The 16147-nt window shown below is 36.5% G+C and overlaps 1 protein-coding gene across 2 annotated transcripts in view; it reads left to right on the top strand.

Moving 5' to 3' along the window:
* FERRY3 (FERRY endosomal RAB5 effector complex subunit 3) overlaps nt 1–15842 on the top strand; it is a 59949-nt gene extending 44107 nt beyond the window's left edge. For both annotated transcript variants that reach the window (XM_019039383.4, XM_063693753.1), the window contains 4 exons: nt 3225–3427; nt 12334–12391; nt 12979–13046; nt 13669–15842. In XM_019039383.4, the coding sequence (XP_018894928.1) occupies nt 3225–3427; nt 12334–12391; nt 12979–13046; nt 13669–13761 (422 nt within the window). In that variant the 3' untranslated portion in view covers nt 13762–15842. The remainder of the gene's footprint in view (nt 1–3224; nt 3428–12333; nt 12392–12978; nt 13047–13668) is intronic.
* Nucleotides 15843–16147: the final 305 nt, after the last annotated feature.

Here is a 16147-nt window from a genome sequence, read left to right as displayed (position 1 = left end):
ACCAGGATGTTTACAGTAGATGAAAAAAATCTAAATCAAAAATTAATTTAATTTTTAAATTGCAAAGAAAAACAGTTTCATTTATATACTTGTAAGCCAGTCATAGTTTACTTAATAATGATCTAAGTATTTACAGTTTATGTCATCTAATTCTCATAATAACCTTGTAAGGAAAGCAATCAGCATTATTTTTCCCATCTCATACACTAAGCAACAGAGGATCAATAAGTTGAATTGATTTGCCCAAGATCACTCAGCCAATGTGCTAGAAATCACATCTTCTTAACATCCAATCTAGTCCTTTTTCTGCTATATCATGTTAATTTGATTACTACTGCCAGCGCCATGGCCCCCATTTTATTAATGGGTAAAATTAGGCCAAGAAACAAGTCATTTAAGGTCAAAGAAAGCAGTGCCAATTTGGGGATTAGGAGCACCTGACTTGTTCACTAAGTCATCCTGCTACACTCCTGGATCATGGCCCGTATCTCAAGCTATGACTTCCATAATCTGAATTATCAGTAGCAGTTTAGAAGGTAATACACTTCACTGGGCCAGAAGGATATTGTCTTATCATATAGTCCACTGAGTTTCTGATAAGCAGTCTGTGTCTTTTGTTGCCTTCCTAGAAAATTATAACTAAACTATTCCTCACGAATTTTCTTTTACTTTCACTTTATCCAGTTTATTGTGATATATCTGTTGCTGTCCTTTCTTTAATTTCCTTCTCTGTTTATCTAATTCCTTTATCTTGTTCAAGTTAAAATAAAAAATAAAAAGACCTTTGCCTGGGACCTGTCAGAGGCATCTGTGGATACAGCTGATGCACAGCGGCAACTAGAAATGTTAACCATAGGGCTAAAGTATATTCAGTATTTTAAGTATACTGTATGTTTATAAGTAGATCCTAAGATAATGATGTTGCTGCAAGGGTAAGCAGAATTTGTGAGGGCAAAGGTTAAGAGTGGAAGAGTAGAGATACGCAGACCTTTCCTAGAAGGACTTATCAGAATTTCCAGTGAGGTGTATGTATTGGTAAGAACATATCCTTTCTATGTTTTCTATTTTATTTCTTTATATTGATAGGAACTACAGAAAATACAAGCTGATGAGATTTTTCTTGGCTTGTGGAGCTACAGAGAAAAAAGAGTGATGGTAGGAAGCATGGATTTTAATGTTTGAGAAAGACTGCTCCAGTGTTCAGCCTTAAATACTCATTCATTCAACAAATATTTATCGAGTACCTTCTACGTGCCAGGTGCTATTCTACTTGCTAAAGATAGAACATTTAACAAAATAAAATCCCTATAATTATGGCATGTACACAGTGGTCTCTTTAACATAATATGTACATAAAAGAATTTCAGTGCTAAGAAGAAAATAAAACCGAATAAGGTGAAAGAGTAAAGGGTGGAGGAGACCACTAGTAGATAGGATAGTCAAGGAAGACCTTTCTGAGGAGGTGACTTTTGATCTGAGATGTGATTGATGAAAAGAAGTCAGCCCTGTGAGAATCTTGGAGAAGAGTCCTCCAGGCAGCAGCCCTGAATTGGGAACAAGCTCTGCATGTTTGAAGAACTAAACAAAAGCATATGTAACTGGAGTGAGGAAAGAGTGAGACATGATGATGTTGGAGAGAGATGCAGGGTCCAAGTCATCTTGGCCTTCTAGACTAGTGGTCCCCAACGTTTTTGGCACCAGCACCAGGGACCAGTTTCATGGAAGACAGTTTTTCCACAGACCAGTGGTTGGGGAGGTTTGAGGATGATTGAAGTGCATTACATTTATTGTGTACTTTATTTCTATTATTATTACATTGCAATATTTAATGAAATAATTACACAAGTCACTGTAATATAGAATCAGTGGGAACCCTGAGCTTGTTTTCCTGCAACTGGATGATCCCATCTAGGGGTGATGGGAGACAGTGACAGATCATCAGGCATTAGAATCTCATAAGGAGCATGCAACCTGGATCCCTCGCATGCACAGTTCACAGTAGGGTTCGTGCTCCTGTGAGAATCTAATGCTGCCACTGATCTGACAGGAGGCGGAACTCAGGCAGTAATGTGAGCAGTGAGGAGCGGCTGTAAATACAGATGAAGCTTCACTCGCTTGCTGGCTGCTCACCTCCCACTATGCAGCCCGGTTCCTAACAGGTGATGGACGGTGCCAGTCCATGAGGGACCCTTGTTCTAGACCACGATAAAGAGTATGGATTTTCAGTAGGGGAGAGATATAATATGATATATATTTAAGTCATAACTGCATGAAGAATTGGTTTGTAGGTGAACAAGTAGGGAGTAAGGAGATCGATTAAGAGAATGTTTAAAAACCTAGGTGAGAAATTACAGTAGCATGAACTGTGGTGACACCAATGAAAGTGGAATACTCAGATGTGGGCTGTTCTGGAGATAGAACTGAAAATAGTTGGTGGTAGATTGGATTGTGGATGGGGTGATAGGCATTGAGGGAAAGCAAAGGAATTAAGGACACCTATCTTTGTGTCCTGGGCAACTAACTGGACAGATTGGTCTCATAAGTTGAGATGAGGAACAGCAGATTTAGGTCATGTAAAAAACAAGTAACCTTTTTTACATGTTAAATTTGACATTTTAGGCCAGGCACGGTGGCCCACGCCTGTAATCCCAGCACTTTGGGAGGCCAAGGCGGGCGGATCATGAGGTCAGGAGATGGAGACCATCCTAGCCAACATGGTGAAACCCCATCTCTACTAAAAATACAAAAATTAGCTGGGCATGATGGCACATGCCTGTAATCCCAGCTACTCGAGAGGCTGAGGCAGGAGAATTGCTTGAACCAGGGAACCGGAGGTTGCAGTGAGCCAAGATTGTGCCACTGCACTCCAGCTTGGTGACAGAGTAAGACTCCATGTCAAAATTAATTAATTAATTAATTAATTTGACATCTTAGGCATTTACATCAAAATAAAGATGAGTACTCATTTGATTTATTTACTACTTGGTGGTCACTTCATACCAATTTATGAATCTATTGCATAATTGGCTATTGTCTCTTATTTTCATTACCTTCTCTCCGAGAATTGAAGAGCAGTAATCACAGTTGCTTCCTGAATCCGGTAAATGTTCGGGATACACCCCTACTAGTTCAACACATTGATTGCCCATTACACTTATTTAGAAAGCCCATTGATGAATGTGACTTAGGCATTTGGTAATCATGATTGTATTTATTGTTCACAGGGGAATTTTATATTACACGGCATTCTAATCTCTCAGAAATCCATGTTGCTTTCCATCTCTGTGTGGATGACCATGTGAAATCGGGAAACATCACTGCTCGTGATCCTGCCATTATGGGACTCCGAAATATACTCAAAGTTTGCTGTACCCATGACATCACAACAATAAGCATTCCTCTCTTGCTGGTACATGATATGTCAGAGGTAAGCAGAAAGAAAAATCCTGTAATTTTATGATTTACATAATCATAATATTGATTTAACCCCCAATATTATATAATAATACACTTTACATTTTTTTAAACTAATGGATTTTTGCATCTCTGATCTGGTTAGTAGAATTGAGTGAAATATAATACAAATTGGTGAATAATCCTTAACCATTTATGTTCAGAGAGCTGTAGCATTGTCCTATAGTAAATAAACTAGAAAATCCAAATAATACTTAGCTTTGGATAAGGCATGTGCCCCTACACCTCTTTCTCCTCCTTTTTTTCCTCCTCTTCCCTGTCTTCCTTCTCCCCTACCCCATCTTCTTACCCCTCTTTCTTCTTTTTGGCTTAAGTAGCATTAGATTTACATACACACATATTTGGCTTAGGCTGCCATGAAAATTAGTCTGCATTTTCTGAGTTTGCATTAGTAGGTATTGGAACGAGATGCTAGATGACGGGAAGAAGCCAGCCTTAGTTTAACATTTGTCTCAAGGGTTCCTTTTAGCTAATACAGTTCTGCAATGAAGATGTAGCATGATCATTCTTCCATTTTGTTATGGACTATAATTTAATTTTTAACAGTCTCTTTCCATGACTGGTTTTCCTCTTTCTTCCTTCACCCACATAGAAACTGGTTAGAAGGCATACATTGTAGAAATAATATAAAGACTAAAATTCAACTTTACATAGTCTGGAGAAACAAATGAGCCTCAAGCCAAACAGGTCCAGACAAGTCATAGGAGAGCCAGTGCTTAACTTGGTGATGAAGGGCTCCTATCAACAACTCTGTGTCTGCTTATTTTGAGGAGGCATGTTTTAAAAAGCAAAATTGGCACCTGTAGTCGCAGCTACTCCCAGGACTGAGGCAGGAAGATTGTTTTAGCCCGGAGTTCAAGACCAGCCTGAGCAACATGGTGAAACTGTATCTCTTAAATAAATCACTGACTGGGAAGCGGAGATTGTGATTGTCAGGAAGGAAGTTTGATTATTGATTATAAATAGCTATTTACCAAAAGAAAAATGCTATATTGTACAGGACAGTGTAAAAGATTTTATGTTTTACTTTTTAGACTAAGTCCCTACTTAGATTCATTATATTACAGGGGCCTCATTTTAAATTTCATATCCTGTATAACAGGGGTCCCAAACTGCCAGGCCAAGAACCTGCCACACAGCAGGAGGTGAGCATCGAAGGGCAAGCATTACTGCCTGAGCTCTGCCTCCTGTCAGATCAGCAGCCACATTAGACTGTCATAGGAGCGTGAACCCTATTGTGAACTGCGTGTGCGAGGGAGCTAGGTTGCGTGCTCCTTTTGAGAATCTAACGCCTGATGATCTGAGGTGGAACAGTTTCATCCTGAAACCATCCCTGCTATCCCCACCCTCACCCCCAACTCCAGTCTGTGGAAAAATTGACTTCCGTGAAACTGGTTCCTGGTGCCAAAAAGGTTGGGGCCTGCTGCTATATAAACAACAAAAAAAATTCTTGTCCTTCCGAGACAGGGTGATTTTCAATGATTTCCCATTTATAATCTATGCTGGTATAGTTTTACCAGGCACGTTGTTGTTTTGATTAGGAGAATCCTGCCACTATCCTATGAAAGCTTCATCAGACTTACTAATTTCTCATTCCATTCACTTCTGTAGCCTCAGTCATACCTAATATGGTATCAAGAGAGATGGACAAACATTTTTTTCCCCACTGTAGCTTTATAAAGTTTTAGTTCCATCAGGAATTTTTAGCTATTGTTAAATCATCATCACTAACTAGTCTATCTATAAAAGGGTCTTTGGGGAGTAACAAAGTTTATGATGAATTCCTACCACAAGAAATTCATCCAAACATTCCTGCAGCTGGACTCCTGGTTAGCCAGTTTATAAAAATGGTTATATGTAGGTGGGAAACAGCCTCAAAAACAGTGTTTCCAAAAGTCACTAAGTTCAGATTTACTTCCAGACATCTGATACTACTAGCATTCCCTCTCCCACAATGTTACAAAAGTTACATGTTTTAAATTGGGAAGGCCAGCTGCAGAACATTAAGTTTGTTTCCAAAGTGTCCAATTTAATTCACAAAAGTATATTGAGCTATGATTCTCCCATTTGTTGTATTTAAACATCCATTCAGGTCAAGAAGTTTACTCTATAAACTCAGACAACACTACACAGGATATAGAGGTAATATTGTTTTAGCTTTGGTGCAAGGATCCTGAAGCATTTTCACGTGTCATTTTCCTCTTCTAACAGAATTGTTAGACACTCAGTTACCATGTTTTAGTGTGTGCAAGAAAATGAAGATGACTGAAACAGCCCATGTCTTATGTCAGATAAAAGAGCTATAGAAATTAATTGCAGTTTAAAAAGAATAAAGGAAAAATAACCTATCAGCAAGAAGAAAGATGTATCAGTTTTATCTCAATATATCTTTGTGATCTGAAGATACTGTCTTATTGGAGTCAGTCTTATGGAATGAGGAGCTGCAAGCCAAGAATACTGAATTCTCAACTTCCTTTTATTTTTGCTGTTAACTTGTTGAATAATTTGGGGCTTACCAAATTATTTAGTTTTGTAACTGTTGGTTACTAATGAAGATTTTGTTGTTTGTTTTTAACTTCTTTATTGGAGTATAATACACATATAGAAAGGTACACATAGGTATGCAGCTCAACTTTTCATAGACTGAACACCCATATATAACAAATATGCAGATGATGAAATGGAACATGACCAGCACCCAGCAGCCACCTCCCTTTTAGTCAGTTAAACCACACTCCCTCCTCAAGGGTAGCCACTGTTTTCATCTCAAAAATTATGGATTAGTTGGGCTTGCTTTTGCTGTTTATCTTATATCTGGCTTCTTTCATTCAATATTATGTTTGTGAGATCTATCCATAATATTGTGCATGGTTATAGATTGTTCATTGTTATTGTTATATATTATTGTGTGACTAGACCACAGTTATTTATACATTCTACTATTTATGGACATTTGGGTAGTTTTTCCAGATTTTTATTGTTAGGAGTAGTATTGCTAGGAACAGTCCAACAGACATCTTTTGACATTTCTGTTGAGAATTAGCTTGTCAAAATACTTAGGGATAGAATTGTCAGGTCTCAGGGTATATTTATGTTTAGCTTTGGTAGATATGCCAAATAGTTTTTCAAAGTGGTTGTACCTATGCTGTTATATTGAATGCGAAAAATAAGAAATAAAGCCAAACTATTTCTCATCTTCTGATAAGGACTGTGAAACTTATTAACACAAGTGTTTCAAGTACCTCAGAGGCACGTACTTGAGAAGTAAAGAATAATCTTGGATATTCCCCATTGGAGCATAAACTCAGATAATAATTCTTATATCTGAATTCCAAGACATACAGTGAAGACTTCAAAAGAACATACTGGCTAACTCTGCAGTTCAGCCTTACCCTAATGAGAGGATTCAAGTTGAGTAACAGTGAGCTTTAGATAGAAGGCGTTGTCTCAGTTATAGTCAGAACTGAGATTTCAATTTCATTTTCATAGGTTTAGAATCTCTTCTTTGCACATGTCATCTAAAGTGTGACAGTAGGGCCGAATTTTTGGCCAGTTATAAAGTCTATAGTGTTTCACCTGATCCTTCCAGCTTCATTGGATTTCTCTAACAGTGCATTCTCACAGGCATGTTACTAAGATTTAGTCACTTTTCCATTATTTAGAACTTATGATCAAAAACTTTCTGTACTGTTACCTGGCCCACTATGTTGTCTATACCATCTATCATATCATATATACTACGATTTGTTTCCCGAAGTGAGCTCCTTGTGAAACCGCTGACCACAACTCATGGTGACATTGAATAAGTCATTCTTCTCAGGACCTTATTGAATTCTAAAGCTCACAGTTTACTTTTTCTAAGTACCCAAAGCCATTCTTTTTAGGTGCTGGTTTTAATCAGAGACAAAATGACAGGATTAAAAAACCTTGCAAGCATCTATCTTAAGCTTACGGTGGAGTCTCTATGGAGGCACATGGAAGATTTGAAAACAACTCAGACGTATGTGTGTGTGTGTTTGTGTGCGTGCACATGCATATACAGGTAGCCATCTAGTTTCCTCTTAGAGTCATACGCTGCTAAGTGGCATTAAGTTAAAGTATACTGAATATGAGAGTTTATGTCATCTGAGAATTAAATTTATTTTTAAAATATGTCCGTCACTTCAAAGATTTGCTGGGGTCCTGTCACAAATTGGTATTTTGGTATATTCTCTAAATAGCATTGATGAAATTTTGTCATTAATTGACACCATTCTGAAAAGTGTGAAGTTCTTAATTTGTATCACAAATACTTGCTCTGGACCATGCTATTAATCACACATATACACAAAGCAAGAAAGCAGGGTATTAATGAGGAAAACCTGATGACCTTTGGACAAGTAGGACAACGAACTTCATCACTCTTCCCCTACCTACTTTTGGTCATACCATTTAACCCATCCCTATTTTAACTTGCGTTACAATCTTTCATTATTACCATTAATATCCTAATTTTAATGCATTGGAATAATATGTATTCTATTTGTGGGTGTTCAAAACTAGCCCTTCAATAAGCTCTATGCTTACAGTTCACATTAGTTGTCCTCCTGTGACTAGTGGTGCTTAGACTTGATCTTAGCCTGAAATAATGCAAGGCTAATCATAGATGTCAGTAAATTCTGGATTATAAGAAAAGTTACTGTCAGAAAATGCTTTTTTATATTTAAAAATGAGTGCTTCATTAAAATAGTATAAATAGTACTAATTCCTTGATTCTGATTACTATCATAGTATTTCAAAAAATGATTGGTTTTAGAGTAATATTTTAAGATGATACAAATACTCAGTTATACGATAGTATTTATTCCTACATATGGGTTCTTGAATAAAATGTTTAACGTAAGTGAATAAGTAGATCCTTAATGAAATTAGATGCCATGAATGAGAATCAGCAGAAACAACTGAACATAAAAACAGATGCACAAAGACTTGAAGCCCTGGAATTATAAAACACAGACCATAGAATAGTTGATTACTGTGTTTAAAGAACTGAAGACAAGCTTGAAATGCCTTCAAGTAAAAAGATGTTATGAAAAGTGATCTGGCAACTATAAAACATTGCTGAGAGATATTTTAAAAGACCTAAATAAATGGAAATATATCCTGTACTCATGGATTGGAACACTCAATATTGTCAAGATAATAGTTCTAAAATTGATCTATAGATTTAAATCTCAATTGGAATTCTTATAAGGTAATTTTGAGATTTTGACAAGCTAATTCTAAAATGTGTATGGAAATGCACAGGACCTGAAACAGCCAAAACAATTTTGAAAAAGAACAAAGTTAAAGAGCTTACACTAACTAATTTCAAAACTTGCTATGAAGTTACAGTAATCAATGCAATGTGATATTGGCAAAAGAATAGACTGTGGATCAGAAAACAGAATAAAGCATCCAGACATAAATCCATACATATATGGTCATTTGATCTCCAGCAAAGATGCCAAGGCAATGCAGTGGGAGAAAGGATAATCTTTTCAGTGTTGTTGAAACAACTGGGTATTCATATAGAAAAGACAATCGTAAACCTTACATTATATCATATATAAAAATTAATTTAAAATGGATCAGACCTAAACAAAAGAGCTAATATTATAATGCTTCTAGAGGAAAACATAAAAGAAAATCCTGATGACATCAGGTTAAGCAGGTTAAAATTTGTTAGGCCACAAAGGCATAAGCCATAAAAGAAGAACGTAATAAATTATATTTTAAAATTCAAAACTTTAGCTCATCAAAAGATGCTATTAAGAAAATGAAAATTCAAGCCTCAGGCTGTCACATAAGCAATTCACTGTACCTCTCTGAGCATCTTTTTTTTTTTAATTTATAAAGGTTATTTTTGTTAGATTATTTATATTGTAAAGTTCCATATAAACATAAGACATTATTATTGTAGTTTTTAGAGCCATCAGCATTGCTCCGTCGCTGTAGACATTTATTTATTTATTTATTTTTTGAGACGGAGTCCTGCTGTGTTACCCAGGCTGGAGTACAGTGGCATGATCTCAGCTCACTGCAACCTCCGTCTTGCAGGTTCAAGCAATTCTCCTGCCTCATCCTCCCAAGTAGCTGGGATTACAGGCGCCCACCACCATGCCCAGCTAATTTTTGTATTTTTAGTAGAGACGGGGTTTCACCACGTTGGCCAGGCTGGTCTCGAACTCCTGACCTCAGATGATCCGCCTGCCTTGGCCTCCCAAAGTGCTGGGATTACAGGTGTGAGCCACCACTCCCGGCCAGCTGTAGACATTTCTTAGTCACCTCGTTCTCTCTGTACATCATCTTTTCACTAGGAGGAAGTAAGACAAAAAAACCAAACACTTGTCCCTCCATGCATGTGTGTACTCCATAAGACCACTGTAGCTCTTTTGCAGCAGCCTTTGCAGTTAGAAGGAAATACTCTTCTTTCTGTGAACTTTGAAGCCAAAGTGTTATAACTTAAAGTGGAATATCAGAAAATTCTAGTGAATTTTTAGAAGCCTCCAGAACCTAACCCAAGAGGATTCTTTACTTTTTAGCCAACTAAAAAACTAGACCTTTCTTTAATCAATCTTAAAACAAAGTGTCTTGGACACAAATTTAAAAGTAGCTTCCTATTAAACCCTATTTCTGGCTACAGAGAAAGTCACACTCTTTTTAAATGTCCATGGATAAAAGCTAGTTCACTCAACCTATGTTTTTGAGCATGTGTGTTGCTCAGTATTATAGAAGGCATTGTAAAGGTAATAAAGGTGAATAAAAAGTGGCTTCTACCTTCAGAGAGCACACAACTTAATCAAGAAGACAAAGAATAAATCCCATCCTTCTGCCCATTCCTCTGCCCTCCTCCCCAAAAACGACAGGATAAAAATGTGAGCATTGAGATAAAAGAACAGTAAAGTACTTTGGGAGTTCAGAAAATGGAGACATATTTGTAGCTGGAAAAACAGGAAATGCTGTATGGAGGAGATGGCAATTAAGCTGGACATTGAAAAATGAAGATCAGGTTCAATAGATGGAATTACTGAGAAGGGCATTGTAGGTAGAAGAAACAGATTGAGGAAAAATGGAGGGAGGTGGGTGACAGGCATTGCAGACCATGTTTAGGCAAATGTGAGCAGATATACTTGAATGAAACCTTCATTTTTAAAAATTTAAAAGTCACAGAAGCTTAAAGTAGCTTTGGCTTTAAAGTATGTAGCCTTAAATAGTAAAAGAAAGGCTTACATATTATGTGTGAGACAGTAGGAAGCAGTTGTAAGTTCTTAAAACAGGAGTATAATATGATCAGAAATGTACTTAAAATAGCCAAAATTAGTGGTTTAGAGGGGAAACACTAGAATTCAGGACACTAGATAGGAAGCCATAGTGGTAACTAGCCTTGAGGTCACAAAGACCTTCAGAGATAGGTGAAGAACTGGAATAATTTGATGATATATCAGCCCCAGGGCAGAGGGGGGAAAAATGTCATGAAGAAAAGGAGTGGTCCTAAGGTATGTGAATTACAACAATAGGTAAACGGCAATTAGAATAAGACTGAGAAAAGGTTTGGTAATTAATAATCATTGATGATCTCACATAAAGAATTTTCAGTTGAGTGATGGGATGGAAGCCTACTTACAAAAGATGAAAGACTGAGTAGTTGGTAAGGAAGACATTATTTGCCTTTTTATTCTTATTCTTGCACGGGTGTCCAGTGAGTTTTTCAGAAGCTACGTGCTGTGTGATAATATAACAGATTGAATGCAGAGACAGATATCAGAATCCAGATATCTTCTGTTAGGCTAGGCCTTAATGAGATTTGCAGAAATTTAAAACATTATTACACTTACTAAAATTTTTTTTGTTTTAGAAAATAGTTGTTTTTCATTAAAATGTTATTTATATTAACATGAATGGGTTTATTATTTTTAAATTAATGTTTTCTTAGTTTTAATTCTGAATGCAATAAATATCAAGAGATGTAATCTACATAAAGAAAAGCTCATTGGAGTCCTCAGTGATTTAAAAAAAATTTTTTTTAGAGCAAGGGTCTCACTATGTTGCCCAGTGGACTTGAACTCTTGGACTCAAGCAATCCTCCTGCTTCAACCTCTCAAGTAGCTGGGACTCTAAATGTGCACTGTTGCACCAGGCTAATATTTAAGAGTGCAAAAGATCCTGAGACCCACAAAGTTTGAGAATCACAATAATGAAATAATCTACATGTTTTATAGTTATAATTATGAAGATTTAGGGAAAAACAATTCTGGTGTTTGTGAAGGGGGATAGATTTTTAAATGGCATACACGCTAATCATACTGTGGAAAATTATCAATGTTTTGGTTATAGACTAACAATGACACTTATGTCCATATTTGACTGAAGATTAGAAAGGAACATAGAAAAATGAATGCATTTGTTTTGTTAGGTGGCTGGGATGGGGCATTTGTTTATTTCCACTCATTTGTAATAATGTATTATACAGTAAAAACATTTTATTGCTTATGCAAATATACAGTGCAATAGAATTATTCATGCTAACATTGAGAGTAGTAGGTAGAGTTCCTATGTCATTTATATTTGTCTTTAGAATTATCTAGAAAAATTAAGGATATGTTTTTTTTTTAATTGTATTTAGGGGGCTAACTAAATTAGTTTGTATTCCACAAGTATAGTCTAACAGCTGGAAGAAGCTGCATGCCTAAAAACTAGAGGAAATCCAGTTGGGATTAGCAAACAGTTGCCTAAATCTGTTCACCACATGGATAGTCAACATTATAGATAAAGATCTGACTTTATTTTTTATACAAAGTTCTATCAAAAACATATCTTATGTTTTGTTTCTGTTTTTAGGAAATGACTATACCCTGGTGCTTAAGGAGAGCGGAACTTGTGTTCAAGTGTGTCAAAGGTGAGCATAATCTTATCTCTGACAACCACCACCTGTATTTCCTCCCAAACATTGAAAGTAGAGCAACCCAGAAGAGAGAATGTGAAAGATACCCCTGTAATCTAGTGCCTCAGTTAGATAGTTTAGCAAGCAAATATTTCATAATAGACTTTTTTAGTTTTATTTTTCTAGTCACAAAATAAGTCTCCAGCCCCTTTGAAATACAAAGCTATTTGGACATTATTTACATTTTGTTCTGCTGCCAGCTTGCTATTACCTTTATTCTCTTAAAAAGAAAAAAAATAGAGCCACATATTTATTAACTTTTAATAAACTGTCTTGGCTTCATTGTGTGGATACTAAATTTGATTTGAGAAATCATAAATAAGAGCATGTTGACAAAACTCTGTTAAACCTCTCTGGCCTGAAGAATTAGGAATTGCAAACATTTATCTGTCCTTTAGGTGTAGCCTATCCTACGTGCAAATGGCTATCTAAAAAGTCAAGACATGAAGCCCCACAGTGAAAATTCAGTTAATTTCAGTAAGTGACTGGTAGGTTTGAAGGCCAGAACTTGTCATGCAGCAACATCTGTTTTTCTATTTTAGGTTTCATGATGGAAATGGCTTCATGGGATGGAGGAATTTCTAGGACAGTGCAATTTCTAGTACCACAGGTATGTTATCTGAATAGATCTCACCCCAATTTAATCTCTTTTATTAGATTTCTCACAGATACAGCTAAGCATCCTGCCCTAAAATCCTAAAAACAATACAAAAGGCTAATCGCTTTCTGTTTTTTAAGGAGAGAAGTATTTGGATGTGATAAAGGCACTTAGTGTATTGTCAAAGATATTAGCATCTACCACTCAAGGGATTTGTTACTTAACCCCTGAACAAAACTTGACTCATCATTCCTTTGTTTTTCTCCACATTTGTATTATATAGATTATAAAGGGTTCTTAAATAAGGACATTAGCAGATAATGATTCTGTATTCTCTGAAGAACTTAGCAAAATTAGTGGTTTTTTATTACTGATTACACTAGTGTTATCTAGAGGTTTTTCTATTACTCAAACGTATTATTTGACAGAAATGACATAAGTTCTCAGAAGATGGAGCCGGAAAACCAGCCCTTGTCCATGGCCGTGCAGTTACATCAGCCATGAAAGATAATTTTCACATACTGCACTCACATATTCCTAGTAGAACTAGGTCCATATTTTAAAATACTTCTAAAATTATTTTTAAAATCAATGATGATTTAACAAGTGCAATTATTATTTTTTCGTCTTACAGAGTATTTCTGAAGAAATGTTTTATCAACTTAGTAACATGCTTCCCCAGATCTTCCGAGTATCATCAACACTCACTCTGACATCCAAGCACTAAACCCTTATAGATTGACATGCTGGCAGAAGATGATTGTTAAACTCTCCAGGAACTTGTGCTATGCTGGGAATCTGTCAAGCAAAAAGATGCCCAGAAAGAGAACTTGCAACTCAATCCACAAATCAAGATACATGTCTGTGAAACCATTCCAAAAATTTATATACTGCACAAGCTAGTGATCAACCCCTAACTTAAACACGTAAAGTCTCTTTATGAATTTCTCTTTTTTTCTTCTCTGTGTTACCTGTGAATAATAGTAATCTAAAACTTTTTATTTATCACACATGGACACTTGGGAAAGGAAACTTGATTATATTTACATGGAGGCATTTGACTTTTTCAAGAGGCTTGACTCGTCTCAGGTGCAATCCTTAATTAAACATACAAACAAAATTTTCCTTTTACTTTCTTTGCCAAAACAAAATGTAAAAGCACTGAAATATACATTGCAAGTACAAATTTCCTGTGAAAATCTTTTTATAGAAACACAAATGTATAAGACAAATGTGCTTGTTCTTTTAAATTCTCCTGTTTCAGAGCCTCTTTTTAATCTGCTCCTAAGGATGTACAAGTTAGAGTCAGAAGACGTTTTGGATTTTTCCCCTCTCTCTCATCCTCCCTCTGTGCCCTTGCACTTGTATATTAATAACATTTCATGGACTGGGAAATAGTGTTCTTTTTAGCAAGCTTGATGTCAAGTTAGTCTAAACCAGCACCTGGCAGTATTTTAGTGCTCATCAACATTGTGACAATCACACAAGGAAGATCATTTCTATATTTCTGTCCTCCCTGCGTTCTCAGTTTGCTTAACCATTCCTCTACCTCTTGCATTTTTTTGCGGATAAATGTATCCCCATTTCTGCTTCTCTGTTTCCCCTCCTTTTCCATTGTTTTTCTTTATGGTACTACTTTCTCAGGTGCTACATATCATGTATTTGTCCCATCTATAACATATTTAAATGCTATAAGTAGTAACTCCATTAAACAAAGGCATTTACAAAAGCACACAGGTGTTTAGAAAAGCAATAGTTTCATCAATTCCAAGTTATGTGGATATTGTAACTGGCCACAAGAATGAAATGGAGGGCATTTGGTGTCATAAGATGGCATGTCTTGATGACAAGAAACAAAACGCCCTTCATTAATATGCCTCAGTGTAATAACTATTATAGAAACTGTTGGCAAGCAGAGTGCTTTCCTATAACGGAATGTGTCTTAATTTTCTACTCGAGGGAAAGGTTTGTCCAGGTAACAACACTAAAGACAACCCTAAGAACACCCACTCCAGCAGTATGTCCATTAGACACTAAAACCCTCCAAATTACTTGTCAGGGAGCCTGGCGATTCTGCCAAGAAGGCAGGTGTTTTGCCCTTAGAGCCTATACAGTTCTCTTGGAGAAATTGTCTTTCAGGCACCACTGTTAATCACTGAGACTGATTCTAATGCAAAGCAGGGAAGACAGAGGCAGAAACCAGGAGAGTGGTAGATCAGTGCAGCCCAGGTATCGGAATGGAGGAGCAAAGTTTCATTCACGGATGTTTGTTGAATGCTGCTGCCCAACTCTTCCTTTGTCACCTCTAGGCTATTCCACTAAGTTACTTATAAACTGATGGCTTTAACTGAGAGCTGTGTAAAGGTACTATTTGGCATGTGAAGTCAGGATAAATTTATTGAATGTCCGTTTTCCACATGCAACTGTGTTATAGAAGTAGTAAAATTGGAAGAATCATGTTTATGGTGTTACCACTGATGGAAACACACAAACACCAAGCTAATAATAAATATATAACTTAAAAAGCTAATTATATGCACTTAAATGGTGGGAATTTTAGTGATGCAGTAATTGAGGAGTCTGGAGTTTTGTATTTGGACCAAGAATTATGAGATGAGGATCTTTTTCTGAGTGTTCTAAAGGGCTTCTTGAGGGGGAGTGGTTTAAAGCACTTCATGAATGGTGTGAAGAAGGTACCTTGGGCTGAGACAGCATTCTAGGTACAGATGGCACTCTGCTCAACCAACTGTGGATGGAAAATATTCTGAAAAAAAATAATACAATAAAAATTTTAAAAATACAATATAACATCTGTTTACATGGCATTTACATTGTATTTGGTATAAGTAATGTATAGACGAATTAAGTATATGGGAGGCTGTGTGTAGGTTGTATGCAATTACTACACCACTTTATAAAAGAGACTGGAGCATCCAGGGATATTGATATTGGCAGGGGGTCTGGAACCAGTCTCCTGTAGATACCAAGGGACAACTGAGTAAGGCGCAGATAGGAGCAGAAACAGAATGGAGGCAGTGGGTAAATGGCCAATAAGTTGAGAGGAGCTGACCACAAGAGTCTTTGAGGATGGGGAGGTTAGCACAAACATTGAC

This window comes from Gorilla gorilla, chromosome 10 (assembly GCF_029281585.2).
Source record: "Gorilla gorilla gorilla isolate KB3781 chromosome 10, NHGRI_mGorGor1-v2.1_pri, whole genome shotgun sequence".
Lineage (NCBI taxonomy): Eukaryota > Metazoa > Chordata > Mammalia > Primates > Hominidae > Gorilla > Gorilla gorilla.
This window is presented reverse-complemented; position numbering and strand designations above follow the sequence as displayed.